This window comes from Gavia stellata, chromosome 4 (assembly GCF_030936135.1).
Source record: "Gavia stellata isolate bGavSte3 chromosome 4, bGavSte3.hap2, whole genome shotgun sequence".
NCBI classification, from domain to species: Eukaryota; Metazoa; Chordata; class Aves; order Gaviiformes; family Gaviidae; genus Gavia; species Gavia stellata.
Genome location: NC_082597.1, coordinates 3,629,333 through 3,643,290, shown reverse-complemented (window position 1 = coordinate 3,643,290; position 13,958 = coordinate 3,629,333). Strand labels below are relative to the sequence as shown.

General features: G+C 45.6%; 1 protein-coding gene across 1 annotated transcript in view; it reads right to left on the bottom strand.

Moving 5' to 3' along the window:
- PLXNA4 (plexin A4) overlaps positions 1-13,958 on the bottom strand; it is a 425,661-nt gene that overhangs the window by 74,054 nt on the left and 337,649 nt on the right. The window contains exons 10-11 of the mRNA XM_059815912.1: positions 7,172-7,268; positions 3,645-3,835 (exon numbers count right to left, since the gene is read on the bottom strand). Coding sequence (XP_059671895.1) covers positions 3,645-3,835; positions 7,172-7,268 — 288 coding nt within the window. The remainder of the gene's footprint in view (positions 1-3,644; positions 3,836-7,171; positions 7,269-13,958) is intronic.

Below are 13,958 nucleotides of genomic sequence, written 5' to 3'. Positions count from 1 at the left end.
TGCTTGGACCTGTAGGGTTGTGGCGCGTAGACGCAACCTCTGTAGCACAACACCCCTGCAACGGCCCAGTCTCAGGTGCAAATACCACTTGAGCCAACAAAATCAGAACTGTGGCAGGCTTATTCCTACTCCAAAAGTCAACAAGATACTTAAGTCCTAAAAAGAAAATAGCACAACATTCATAAATCTGACAGGTGAAATGATTATTTGGGTTGGCTGGAGATTTGACCTTTGGATGGTCTGTGGTGATGAGATTGATAGACAAGTAGAAAATGGATAAGACGAGAAGAAAAGAAAGAGGCATTTGTGGTTATTTTCCAGGAAATGAAGAAGTATCTTAAAAAATGAGAATGAAAATGAAATTTCTATTCCAGGAGAAACTAATACTGATTGTCTCACCTGGGGACTCAACGTTGAAAACTTGAACTATTTTCCAAAAATGGCTATTCCAAAATATTTTTATTCTAAATCATTAATAAATATCTATTCAAGCAAAGTTTTCTGTTTGAAATACTTCTTTTGCTGATGTCAGTTAATCCTCTCCTGATAAAACACTATATGAACGGTGCTGGAAGGCTAGAATATATCACCATACCAAATGCAAACTAATATGTACTCAAAATGAAGAAAGGAAGATAAACTAAAATTCCCAGATTTTGTTTTATTTCCTTATGTATTAGACACACTTTGTAAGAGAACTGAGTTCCCCATGGAATATTTGTGTTCTGTTTTGTGGTATTAAACTTGCCATCAAATGGTTTTTACTTGTTCTAGTAAAATTCGTGGTTAATTAGGGCTCACCCATGCTTGAAAGACCTTGCTAGCATGGGCAGTACATCTCATAGCAGGTCAAAAGAGGATTTTTTTTCTCATATGACTAATGTCATTACCCTGAATAAAAGAAGGTGTAGTGGTGAAAAGGAGTATCTTGCTAGAAAAGTCCTTTTCTTTAGAACTAGGGGTGAGTTTGAGACAAAAGTTTCACTGGAGAAGTCACAAAAAACTCAGTGGAAAGATTATCATCCTCCTTCCATCTCTGTTTAAAGCACAAGATTTTAAAAAAGTCTTGCTATGTCTCAAACAGCACCAACAGGAAACTTCCCGGAGTGAAACCAGCACAGCACCTCTGAACCCCTCCCTGTGCGATTTTTTATTTGCAAAGACCAGCTTCAAAACCCACTTATTTCCTTAGAACAGGAGGGCCTGGGATTCTCCCAGGCGCATGTGGGAGATTTTTTAACCCCGCTCATTGCAATCCCATGGATGCATGCAAGAAGAAGGTGTTACCACGCTGTTTGCACAGCGAGAGAGAAGGAGCCTGTTTCTATCACAGGTGCAAAAATGTGGAACGAGACCTGTCAGTTTTGGAGAGGAAAATACAGGCAAGGAAACAAAAGCTGCCAGGAAGCCTCAGCTTTCTCGTGAAGACCCAGAGCTGCGACACAGCATCACAATTTACGCCCTCTGCTCATATCAGCCTAATGCTGCAGCTTGTCACTCTTAAAGGAGGTTTTGTGGCTCAGAGAGTCTGTAAGTCCTTTAATTTCACTGAGTGGCAATATAAATGCAAGAGCTAGTAAATAAATACAGGTTATGGGAAGCTCTGTGCTGGGTATGTGTGTGTGCCTGTGCAAGTGTGAGTACATGTGTTGTTTCTCCTCCTTCGCCTGCACAAATACTGCCCTGGCTTCTCGCCAGAATGTGCGTGCTCTTACCAACCACTCCAGACCTACCATTAGCTGCAATATATATCCAGTCACTTGAGATTACTTCCATGCTAATGGCTCAGAAAAAGACTTTCCAAGAGCTACTTATGATTGCACCAGACAGTTGGAATATTTCATGAGCGAATACTGCAATGATCTGTTAGAGCTTTGGGAGCTGTTGGAGGAAATGCCAGCAGAATTAGAAGTATGTCCCCACTGGAGCTGTACGGTGGAGAATGAGTGCTTTGCACTTCATAAAGAGACTGTAGATGCAGGGTTGGGGTCAAAACATGGCAGAGAAATGTGAATGGACCTTCAGAATGTCGTACTACTGCATGGTCAGGTCCTTGTGTTTTGGACATCTGCTTTAGTTGGTCATCTGCCAGCTTCCCAATACCAAATTCTATGAATCTGTGCAAAATTTCTGACTCTTTCTCAAGATTTGAGAATCTGAAAAGATTCAAAAAAGGTTTCCCCCAGCTCCCAATAAGGAGGCCTTTTCAAGGCCTTAAAGCTGAACTTTCAGATGTAGCTGCTCATTCTGGCTATCTGGGTTTGGTTTCACAGCTTCAGGTGGTTCAGGTGGGCTCAAAATTACCAGCTCCAGATAAATCCAAGTGCCGTGGAGACCTCCACCTTGGAAACATCAGAATAAGCCTGGCACTCCAGCAGTCCAATTGAATGAGTACTTTGGGGACTGATGAACGACAGGAAGATGGATCAAAACACAGTAAGAGGGGCTACTTTCAGTGGCATCTGGGAAAAACAGATTCTACCCAGCCTTTGCTTTCACAAAACTTTCACACATGGACATTGGCTTAGGGCTTGTCCATAACACTCACACTTTTTTGATTCTTAACCAAATATAATTGAAAAAGCCTTTCTTGCTTTCGAGGAAAATAAGCCACCTGATGTCCTAAGACAGCAGACAAAAACCTCTTTAGACTGCAGTCCTGATTTACCTCCCTTGCCTTCTCTCCCTTCCTCTGCTCCATCTCTCTATAGTCTTTCTATTCTCGTATCTCCCCTTCGTACTTTTCCCCCAGCTCTTCCTTTGGCCCGGCCAACACAATCAATAGGAAACCTTCTAAAGAACACTGTAATCCTGCAGGTCCTTCCCCCCAGCCTTGCCCTCATTCTCTCTTTATCACTTAATAGGACAGTTCCAAACTTTGTTTAGTTTGGGCTTGATCCTGCCTCCTCCTTGAGCCTTCAAAGGGGGACAGCTGACAACTGTACAGGGCTTTCTTTGCTCTATGGGGACTTCTTTCATTATGCAAAGTCAGCCAGGCAAACAAAAGAGCGTTACTCTGCTGGAGTCAGTGGAGTCTTGTTTTTTTCTGGACATTGACTTTGTCCATGTCATGCTGCCAGGAAGCATGAACTACAACCTGCCCCCTTCCTTGACCTCCTGTCAGCAAAGCTCAAACCACTCTGGGATCAATCAACATCTCCTTTTCAGCCAGGCTGGCCGGAGAGGCTGTTTCAAGAGATAGTTGGGCTCCTTTGCTTGCCCTCACACTGTCCATTTGAGATGCCTCAGAGCATCTTGTCTCACCTTCAGCTCTTCCTCTAGAAGGCCAAGGTCTCCTAAAGGCTTCATGTCACATCTACCAGCCCTATGTGGGCAGGTCAGGTTCTATGGGGTTCCTCACATTGCACCAGCAGACTGTATTTGTGCAAACTATTCATGTCCGCATTGACTATGGTGGGAACTCTGACACCCTGCTCACCCCTATGTTGTTGACACCTGAAGTTGTGTGCCTACCTTTGAAGGCCACCATGGCCTTCCATCCCCAAGGGTGCCTGGGGCTTTGCCTGACCCATCAGAACTCAGCCCTGACCTTCCCTTCACCAACCCAAAGACAAATCAGGAAAATAAACCAAGGAAAGGGGACGAGAGGGAATACCCCAGCTTCTTGCACATCCATGACTTACATCCGTGATCTTGGGGTTGGTGCATTTGCCTTTGGTGCTGGACAACTCCAGCCACTGGCTGTCCTGGGCTGGGCAGTGCTGCTTCAGCGTGCACTGGTTCTGCCCCTCACACCAGCCACACTCGAAGTCCGGGTCGGCTTTCAGGCAGAGTCCACAGCTGTCCCGCATAGCCCCGCACTTGTACAGGTGAACTGCAGGGACAGGAAAACAGAGAGGACCTGAGAGATGCAGACAGCGTGGGAGAGTGGTGGGATGTCAGAGGGCAGAATGAAGAGCGAGAGAGGGGAAGGTGTTCTGGGCAGCTCATTCCAGAGGCAGGATGGGACCTCTCTAGGGGGGTAAATAATGGGGGAAAAAATGTTTACATCCTTCTTGAAATCAATTGCACTTGTCAGAGTTCATCCCCCGTGAAGGATATTTTTGGAAACTGGGAGCAGAAGGAAGGATGCTGCCCACAGTAGGGTGAGGGGCTACAAGCAGGAGGTTGGGGGGAAAGGTGCTTGAGCAGTATCTTGGCCTCAGTCCCTTCCTTTTTCAGAGACTGTCTGAATGTCGTACAATGCCACCTATAACCAGTCTCAGCCTCAGCGCTTCATCTTAAAAGGATTTTCTAGACCTGGTCTACCGACAGCTTAAACTTGGGAAATTGTCTGGTGTCAAACTACCAAGAACTGCATGCTAAGGTGATGCCACTCAGGTTTCCCCCTTAACAGAAATCCTAAGAAAGAATAGTAAATCCACAATGGTTCACTATGAGGCTGAATCCAGGGATTCATAATCAGCCTTTCCCCCTTCTTCTGCTCCAGAAATTCAGTCTGCTTTACACTTTGAAGTACTAAATGGATCCTCCTCTAATACAGACAGCAATAATTAATGCTTAGCTCCATCTTGGGCTGCTAAGTGATTAGAAGCTGTCAACGCTTTTTCCAAATAAAGCCCCAAAATGTTGCAGTCCTCCTACAAAATGAGATCATGCTATTTATCCTTATTTTACAGATGTGTAAACTGAGGCCTGGGTTGCATAGGGGGCTGAGAGCAAAAATCTCCTCCCTGAAGATGAAGACAGCAGAATCGAGGCTTTCAGACTTGCTGTTTTTCTGTATTTGTGGGCGTGTTGGAGGATTTATTTATAAGATGGGGGATTTTCCCTTTGTTCTTCTGTTCTGCTGTGTCAGTAGGTGACTCAAGTCTTGTCTGTGGTTATTACTACACACAATCCCAAAGCTCAAAGGCTTTGGATATGTGTGCTGAAAAGCTCTGGCTGTCTCTTCATACCTGCACCCCAGAAGTCAGCAAGTATTGATGAATGCAAGGAAAAGCTCAGAAACTTTTTATTTGTCCAGGTTGGGTGCAAGAAAAGTTTGCAAAACAGCTGTCAGTTACAGTGTGCTACAGGGGATACAGCCCTTTCCTTAATTTTCTGTAAGATTTCCTCAAATTTGCTGAGTTGCTCTGCTTGCAATGCTATCAGTGAGTATCTCTGCAGGCACTTCAGTAGGCTTGGGTTAGTTGAGTCTTTCAGCCTACCAGCCCAGCCCATGTAATGCTGGCTATGAAAGCAGTGGCATCTTGGTTGCTTGAAGGCAGTGTACTCTGGTGCAACTGCACTTAGAAAGGCACTGGGTCTAATCCTGCCTCTGCCTTTCCCTCTTGGTTTTCCAGAGAAGGTCTGCTTGTTTCCAGCACTGTGCAAAGCCCTGCCAGGGTTTTGTGTTTGCTTGTAGCCACTAAATTTATACTAGCAAATAAAGCTCTCTGTGTCCTCGAGAGCATGTGGTAAGCCTCCATGGGATATATCCATGTGCACATGCCTAAGCTTTATTTCTGACCCAAAACATGACGGTATCATCCAAACTACTCATTTGGGATAGCCACCAGCCAGTGCCACTTCCCAGATTTTTTGTATTCATTGCTTATAACCTTTTGGGTTTGAATAACCCAAGAACTTGTAAGGGACTACACTAAAGACTAAGCATCATAGATGTTTCTTGAGTTCATCCCTTGGTCTGGTTTATGTTACCAGCACAGACATGCCTAAAGACACAATTATCATGATCATGAGATTGATTTTACTCCTACATCACCTAGGACATCTCAGTACTGCCCAAAAAAAGGGTTCACATTCTTGGTGTGGACCATGTTGCATCAGGAACGCTCAGGCTAGCAGAAGACTAAGCAGGACTGGGGCAAGTGCCCAAATCCTGACCTCCAACCCGCAGTGTTAAAGGCTAGCACAGTCCGTGGCACTGTTTGGGCCCATGAAAATTAGCACTGTCCTGGCAATGCCTTGGCACAGCTTGGAGAGCAGGAGAGAGGGCAGACAGCTTCAGCATGGAGAAAGGTCGGCAGTGTGAACACGGGCTGTGCCACGCTGCTGAATGCCAGGGGTAGGCAAGGGTCTCCAGCCTGTTGTGTTTACTGAGTGGATTTAACCTTCAAGAGGCACGGTTTTGGGGAGGACAGCGCAGGACCTTTTGCATCGAGACTGGCTATTCGAACACACTGGCAATTTGAGCCAGCAGAGAAAGACAGCACAGAGGTGGCTGCAGGAGTAGAACAGGAAGGGGTCATGCCATGGGGAGAAGAGCTGCCTTCTGTATTGCTCTCCAGCTTCAATGTGGTGTTGGTGGAAACCTTACCCACCACCCCTCAGCAAGAGGGTGGGTGTCAAATGATGTGAGAGGAGCATGGGAGTATTTAACGGGGAGAGATGGAGTGGGAGAAGATATGGAAAGTGTCCAAGAAAAGAGAAGGTAAAGCGAGGGAGTGAGAAACTTTTGAGAGGTGGTGATGTGAGAAGGAAAGAGTCTGCAGGACTGGCCTGTAAATACAGAGCAGGTGAGAGGAGAGGTTGCCCGAGGGAAAGGCCTCAGGGTGGCTGATGGTAATGAACAAGAAGGAAGAAGATGTGAATGGACCATCCATCTCCAAACAAAAATGCCTGCCTCAGGGTTGTGGCTGGACATGCAATATCCCTCTGTGAGGAGCACATCAATCCTGTGTCATTGGTGGTAGATAAACAGAGCCAAGCTCTGGGCAGGAGGTGGTTTTCTGTCCTTTGCCATTACCATTTTATTTTGTTCAGACTTTTCCCACGGCAAGCTGCAGCCTTTCTCCTCCCCCTCTCCCTTCCCCTGTTCATCACTACATTGCCTCTGAGCAGAGAGCGCCCAATCTCCTGGCATGTTAACTTGAAGAGCATCACTGCAGGAGAAATAAAGTGGGGGAGAAAGCCGGAGAAGGAGGGGCATAAAAACAAGACACAGAAATGTAGAGAGAAGCAGGAGGCAAAGGTGATGAAGGAAGAGGGAAAGCAACACAAGTGGGAGGGGGACTCCTATTTCTCGGGTGCAAAGAGAGAAGGGGGGGGGGAATCACACAAAAAAAATTGGTAATTTGCAGAGTGCAGAGAACAAGTATGCACCAGACAGCACGGGGAGATGGTGGCAGCTTTGTTAAGTGTAAGGAGCGATGTGGCCCGTTGCTAAGGTTACCGCTTCCAAGGACAAGTTGAAATAACTCTTTACCTTTGTTCTGTGCTGGGTTGTCAATGTTGAAATTCCCATTCCACACGACCGTCAGCTCCACCGGCAGGCTGTTGATCTCCATCCCTTCGTATGAATACTAGAAGTGGGAGAGGAAAAAAAAACCCAAACAAACCCAGACTTACGTGGTGCCCAGAGATGGGGAGGGGATGGGATAAGGTGGGACAGAGCAAGAGGTGGTGCCACAAGTTGTGAACAAGAGAAATGGAGCTGTCACCTACCTCCCTAATCACCATCACCTGCCAGAAAGCCACAGGATGCTCTGAAAGTTGTGGTTCTCAATAGAGCAAGCCGCATCCCTCTCAATAGCCTACTTAGCAGTTAGGTGAATATTGTAAGCATATTTGCATGTGATAGGGCTTATCTTGGAAATCTACCTTCTAGGTGTTGAACAGAGCTCTGAAGAGTATTTTGCCAACGCCTGGGTGCACCTCTAAGGTGTACATTATGCATTGTGGGTCTACCATCCAAATACACCTCTGCTGTGTAATCCATAGATGCTGAGCGTATACGTAAGGTTATCTGCACTAGAGGTATTTTGAAGATCACTTGGAAGCTGAGTGAGGTCTCAGAAAGCAGGGAACAGGCATATCATGGAAATACCTTAAAAAAGGGGAAAATGGAGGTTCTGTGTAATTATAGATCTGTCAGACTAACTTGGCTTCCCAGAAAGAAAGTACATCAAATTATTAAACAATCAATTTATAAGCACCTGCAAGATGATAAGGTGATAAAAATCAGCCAGCATAGATTTGTCAAGAACAAATTGTGTCAACCCAATCTAATTTCCTTTTTTGACAGGCTTAATGGCTTTGTGGATAAAGAGGAGGCAGCAGATGTGATTTATCTCTATTTCAGTAGAGTATTTGCTACTGTCCTACAGGAGATTCCCATAAACAAACTAGAGCAATATGATCTAAACAAAGCCACCATAAGGTATATGCAAAAGCTACCAAAACAAAAAAAAAATCATCAAATAATTCAATGTCAGGCTGGGAGGGTGTTTCAAATGGAGTATTGTCCTGGGTCTGGCATTATTCAGTATTTTCACTACTGACTTGGATGATAGACTACAGATTTCATGAATGACACTGCTCTGGGAAAGGGTGCAAGAACATCCAAAAGCAGGGTTAAGAATTCAAAACAAACTTGACAAATTGTAGAACTGTGCCAAAATCAACAGAGCGAAATTCAATGCAGGCAAGTACCAAGTATTCCTCAGAAGGAGAAATCAATGCAAACAAATATGAAATTGGAGTGACTGGCCAGTGCTGCAGGAAGGGTCTGGGGACTACTGAAGATCACAGATTGTGAATCAACAATGCCATATTGCTGCCAAAAAACCAAACAAATCTCATTTGGGGATGTACTAGTTAAGAGTTTGTTACATATGTAAGCCCCAGGAGGCTTTTTCCCTACTCAGAACCAGAAAGGCTTCAGCTGGAGTAGGGAGTATCCAGTTTCCAGCAAATATGTATTAAGAAAGCCATAGAAATCTTCTGAGAGAGTTGGACAGACTTAATCAAACACTTGTCAGGCACAGTCAAGCTACACAGCTCTGGCCTTAACAAAGGAAATGGAAGCTGATCTCTGGAGGCCCTCTCCACTCGGAGAGCTTTCTGACACATGGTGCTTAGTGAATTTTTTCATCTAGATTTTGGTTTACCATAAGCCAGTTCACACAGGGTTCACCCAGATCCTGCTGCCCACCTCCATCAACAGCTTCTATCCAACACTTCACCAAAAGGCAAAAAGCCTCATAATGGGAGAGGAGATGGTTGCTTAAATGCCAGAATGGGAACAAGGCAAGAAGTGGAGAGACATTTCGTGTCTGCTACTATTACTGACCACAGCACACATAAGGGTTTACCCTCCTGAGATCAGGAATCTCCCACTGCACTGGGATCTTCTATAGCGGGACAATCTCCCACTTTTAAAGAAAAAGGCATTTTCCCCGCTAAAGATTAAATACAATTCAATAAGCCGTCTGGTTTGGTTGGGTATGTCTTAGAGACCATTAAAGAGTTCCCCATCCCTTAAAGTCTCAGCCTAGTTTTCCACAGAGATACCAAAGCTCTGAGCCTTTAGAGGTAGGTTTTTCTGTATCCGTTAATTGCCGTGTAATTGCAGAGTAAATCGTATATGGTGATTTCTGTCCATTACGGCAGAGTGAGTGCGAGTTGCACGGTAATTTCTCTTTGGACAAACTAAACACAATTAACCACTAATCTGCGAGACCCTGTGATTACAATCTAGTTGTAGGGTATTTATGGGTATAAGCTTTGTGGTTACCATGGAAGTAAAGAGCAGCCGCAGGTTAGTAGAGTCCTTTGCAATAGGGCTGTACCCGCCAGTCTCATTCGGTATTAGCATTTTTATGACACTTCTCGGTGTCACTGCCAGCAAGATGCAAGATGATGCAGAGTCGCTTGGACTCACAACACTGGCTTTTCACAGCTTTTTGGAGCTAGTAACAAGGGTGGGGAGACAGGAGTATGAAGAAGGGTGTCTGCAAAGTAGAGAATAATTAATCTTCTGCCACTCAGGAGCTTTGCAAATGCCTGCTTTGCACAGCACTTTGCAAATGCTGATTGGGAATGGGAAAGAGCATATATACAGGACCTCTGGTCACCCCTAAGTCAGAAGTTGAGTCTGTAGGTGCCTGAGAAAGCACTGCTTTCTGCCTCAGCAGAGCCTCGTGTGTGTGTGTATTGGGATTTAGCTGTTAGCAGAGCCTAGACAGGGCTGCCAAGGGACAGGCAGCTGGAGTCCCCCAGAGCCTTTCATCCCACTGAGGATCCCAGCGCCAGCAGCAGGAGCCCAGCTGGGATTTTAGATCTTATCTGACTGCAGCACCAGGGGCAAACACATATTAGACTTGTTAACTCAGCAGACTTGATCCAGAACTGGAAATGGATACTAGTGAATAAACAACAGGATCCGCACGGAAGAGCTCCAAGGATGAAGCCAGCTGAGGGCTGGAATGGGGATGCTTTCTGTGTCTGGCCCCCTCAGACAGCTCGTGGGCTGCACGGCAGTGAAACAGAGCAATTTGCAAAGTAACAGCGAGTAAATGCTCCATCCTCTTCAGACCACAGGAGCTGCTAACTCATTGTGACCCCTGTTCAAAGCCCACTGAACTCAATAGGAGTCTTTGAAAAGGATTCGCTCAGCTCTAACAATAGGATGGAAATATGTTTCAGAGAAGAAAAAAGGACGGTGTATCGATCTCCAGGACTAACAGCAGAGCTTCCTGGATACTCCTGCTAAGAGCATTCATACCATTAAGGCTTGTATGTGTGCACTGCCTTGCACAACTTTCTCCAGCACAGGCAAAACTGCTGAAAAGATGTAAATCTGACCTATAAGTCTGCAAAATCTGGATTCCCACCATGCAAATCAAATCAAAGCAGAAAATTACAGGCAATTTAGAGGCCCAAACTGAGAAGGAGAGGCTTGCCTTCCAGAAAGACAGACTGGCTCTCATCAGGAAATGCCAAAAAGCTGCTAGAAGAAGCTGTTGTAATTCACAGGAACAGCACAGTGTGTTTTGAACTCCCAGGTACAAGCTCTTCACCTCTTAAACTCTTCGCTAGTATCAAATACTCCTGCAAGACGGGCTGAGCCCATCACTTCACTTGGCCATTTTGCCATATTGTTAGCGGTTTATCATATTGTACGCAAGCTACTGTAAAGACATTGACTGTTTGTCGCATGAAAGTTCACTACCCTCAGACCAAGAGGATGGCTGCAAAATCACAGCTATCAGTTCTACAACAGCTATGCAAGCATTAGCTGCCTTCATCGAAAGACACTTTGCATTTCAGAAATCTGTAAATTCCTGGTTCTTTTGGGAATCCTGTTACTACTGGCACCGTGCATAAGAGGAACTCTGCTTCACAGACCTCTGAGCCGTGCAGTTGGTGCAAATCCATAGCCATGCTTGACCTGTTGCTGCATCCTTCTGGGATGCTGTATCACCAGGTAAGGCCCTTCGGTAGTTTGGCTTGGGCACACTTAGGATGATAAACCAAGAGCGGTTACATGACGTTTCCCCCTTGTTCCTCGAGCACGTCCAATAGCAGGGAAACATCTGCGGACAAACATCATTTTAGTAGTATTTTAGTGTTAGTCTGCTTTCCCTGACAGAGGATTGTGATTAGAGCTCGGTCCTGGGGATTGATTCCTGTACCTGGCTCTGTCACCAACTCCTTGTGTGATCCTGTGCAAATCATTTAATCCCTCTTTGCATCAATTTTCCAGCCATAAACTGTAGGCAGAAAACTTCTTGCCCACAGTCATCCTGGAGCTGGGACTGAATTTTTATGTCTGTGTATCACCCAGGCCAATAGATCTCACATCATGATTGGAGTTTCTCTGTGATATTTGAATGTAGATAAATAATAAATAATGCATAATGATAATAGGGAAGTGCATGTATGGCTCACAGCCCTGTGCTCCTCTTCTTTTGCCCACTCATAAGTGTGTTTTCCCATTATTTCTGTGAATAGCTCCTCATTTTTTCCTAGCTCTGTTTTGATATATCACTCCCTCCACTGTGTGAGCCGCACCACAGAGTCAAATGCCTCTGAGATCTTTTGCTCAGGTGCAATGACGTGACAAATATATTTTCTTTTCCTATCCCTAAGTTACACAACACTTTCAGCTGTACCATCTCGGATCTCATGACACATGGACCTATGAAGGACTTGAGGCAAGTGATCAGCAGGGATTTCACTGCTAGAAATCAGTGTGTGCTGCCGGTGCAGGCTCACATGAAGCAAGAATGTGGGCTTCTGCATTGAAACAGGTAATGGTAATGATCACGGCGTGATCAGGTGGGTCATCTCTCACCCACCTCCCTTCTCCTCATGCTGAAGCTGCTAATATCGGTCTGATTGCAAGTGCTGGGGATCCCACTGCTTCCCACCGGGGAGATTGCTCTCTTCCTTAATAGATCTAGCGATTTCAGCCATTTCTGCTGACGTTTTTACTTACTTATTTATATGCCTCCTTAGCTCTCCTCTTTTTCATTTCCTCCCATCACTCTGTGTCCAGAATGTCGGCAGAGCTATCATAAGTGCAATAAGGAATGGCAGGCAGGATCTCTCTGAGTGATAATTGCGTGCCTTGGGTGGTGTGATAGAGGACAAAGCCCAGAGCTGAGAGTCTCAAACCACTTGACAAGAACAATAATTGTCCCGAAGCGTGCTGCCTGCAGTGACTTATTGCTGTTATCAAAAGAAATATCTCCAGGAAAGGGGGGGAAAGACAGAGCTGGCTATAGACTGGACCGAGCACCTAGGCAGCCTCAGTGCTGGATGTGACATTACTGTCAGACCGTCAGATAGGCTGGTCCCACCTGGGTGTCCTTATAACATCTCTTAACTGAAGTTGGAGCCACTTAGAAAAACGCCTGCTTAGGATGATTCTGATCTCAGCTACCCTGGCACAAAACCTGAGGGACCAGGCAGTGGAGAGCAAGAGTTAAGGCTTTTTCCTGATCCTGTCCTGTGTGAAAGCAGGAAAACTCCTGCATTTTGCAGAAGTTATTCTGCAAGAGCTGAATTTGAGCTAGTTGGTGTCTAGTGTTTGATGGGAGAGCGTAGATCTTGAGGCTTATGAAGGAAAACAAGCCAAGAATGATTGATTAGTCTAGCATGCATCATCAACAGAAAGATCTGCTGGCAGGATAGCATCCCTTCAGGGACACACCATCTCAACACATCCTCCCACCCTCCTTTGGACATGCTCCAAGCCTGCATTGCAGGTGCTACATTCAGTGCCTCATCCAGAAACTCTGCTGAGTAAAAAGCTCTGTCGAAGGGGGCTGATTCAATCTGCAAACAAGCTCATACGGCTGTTTCTAAAGCCAGGTGACCCTCGGAGCAAGGCTCATTGTATCTCAGTGGCTCCAGATTGAATGCTAATTCTGGCAGGAAAGGAAATAATCATGATGGAGACATATCTACAGCACTCCTTCCCTATTGTCTGTGTCCTTTGCCACCTGCTCAAACAGAGCCCGGGCTTCTCTGTTCCCTTTTTGTATCTGTGTGAATGTTTCTTTCTTTTGTCTGGCTCTCCCTTCCACATCTCGTTCTCTCAGTGTCTGGCAAATTCAGAGCAACAATGAAATAACATTTGTCAGAAAAAAAAATAAGAACCCAAATCAGAGAGTCAAAGTGCCTTCAAAAGAAAAGGGAAGAAAAGGGAAGAAAATGGAATAAAAGAGAAGAAAAGAGAAGGAGGGAGAGGGAGAGGGAGAGGGAGAGGGAGAGGGAGAGGGAGAGGGAGAGAGGAGGCAGAAAACAGAATAGGAAAGAGTTGAGTTTATTCCAAAATAAGCCTCTCTCCCTGGAGAAGAGAGAGGTCCTCCTGAGCCACCACCAAACATGGGACATGCCTCCTACTAAGACCACACAGCAGCAAGGATGTGGAGTACCTTGTCATTAGCCTGAGACTCAGCCCTGCCTACCCTGTGCATCTCAGGAGTAGCCTTGAGTGTTCTGGCATCAAAACAAACACTAAAATCAACATGGTGCTGCCGCAGCACTCAGGCATCCCATGAGCAAATGCATCTGGGGATTCACTGAAGCCCACTTCTCTGGTCCTAGGCACTAGCAACTTCTTGGAGCATGCAGGTAGTATGGGAATAGTAACCATTACCTCTGAAAAACAGGCTCATTTACTGGGTACCACAAACTCGGATGCTGAGAGAGACTCTTCAGGACTGCTGAGGCAGTCAGTCCCCTACTCAGCCTAACTGTGC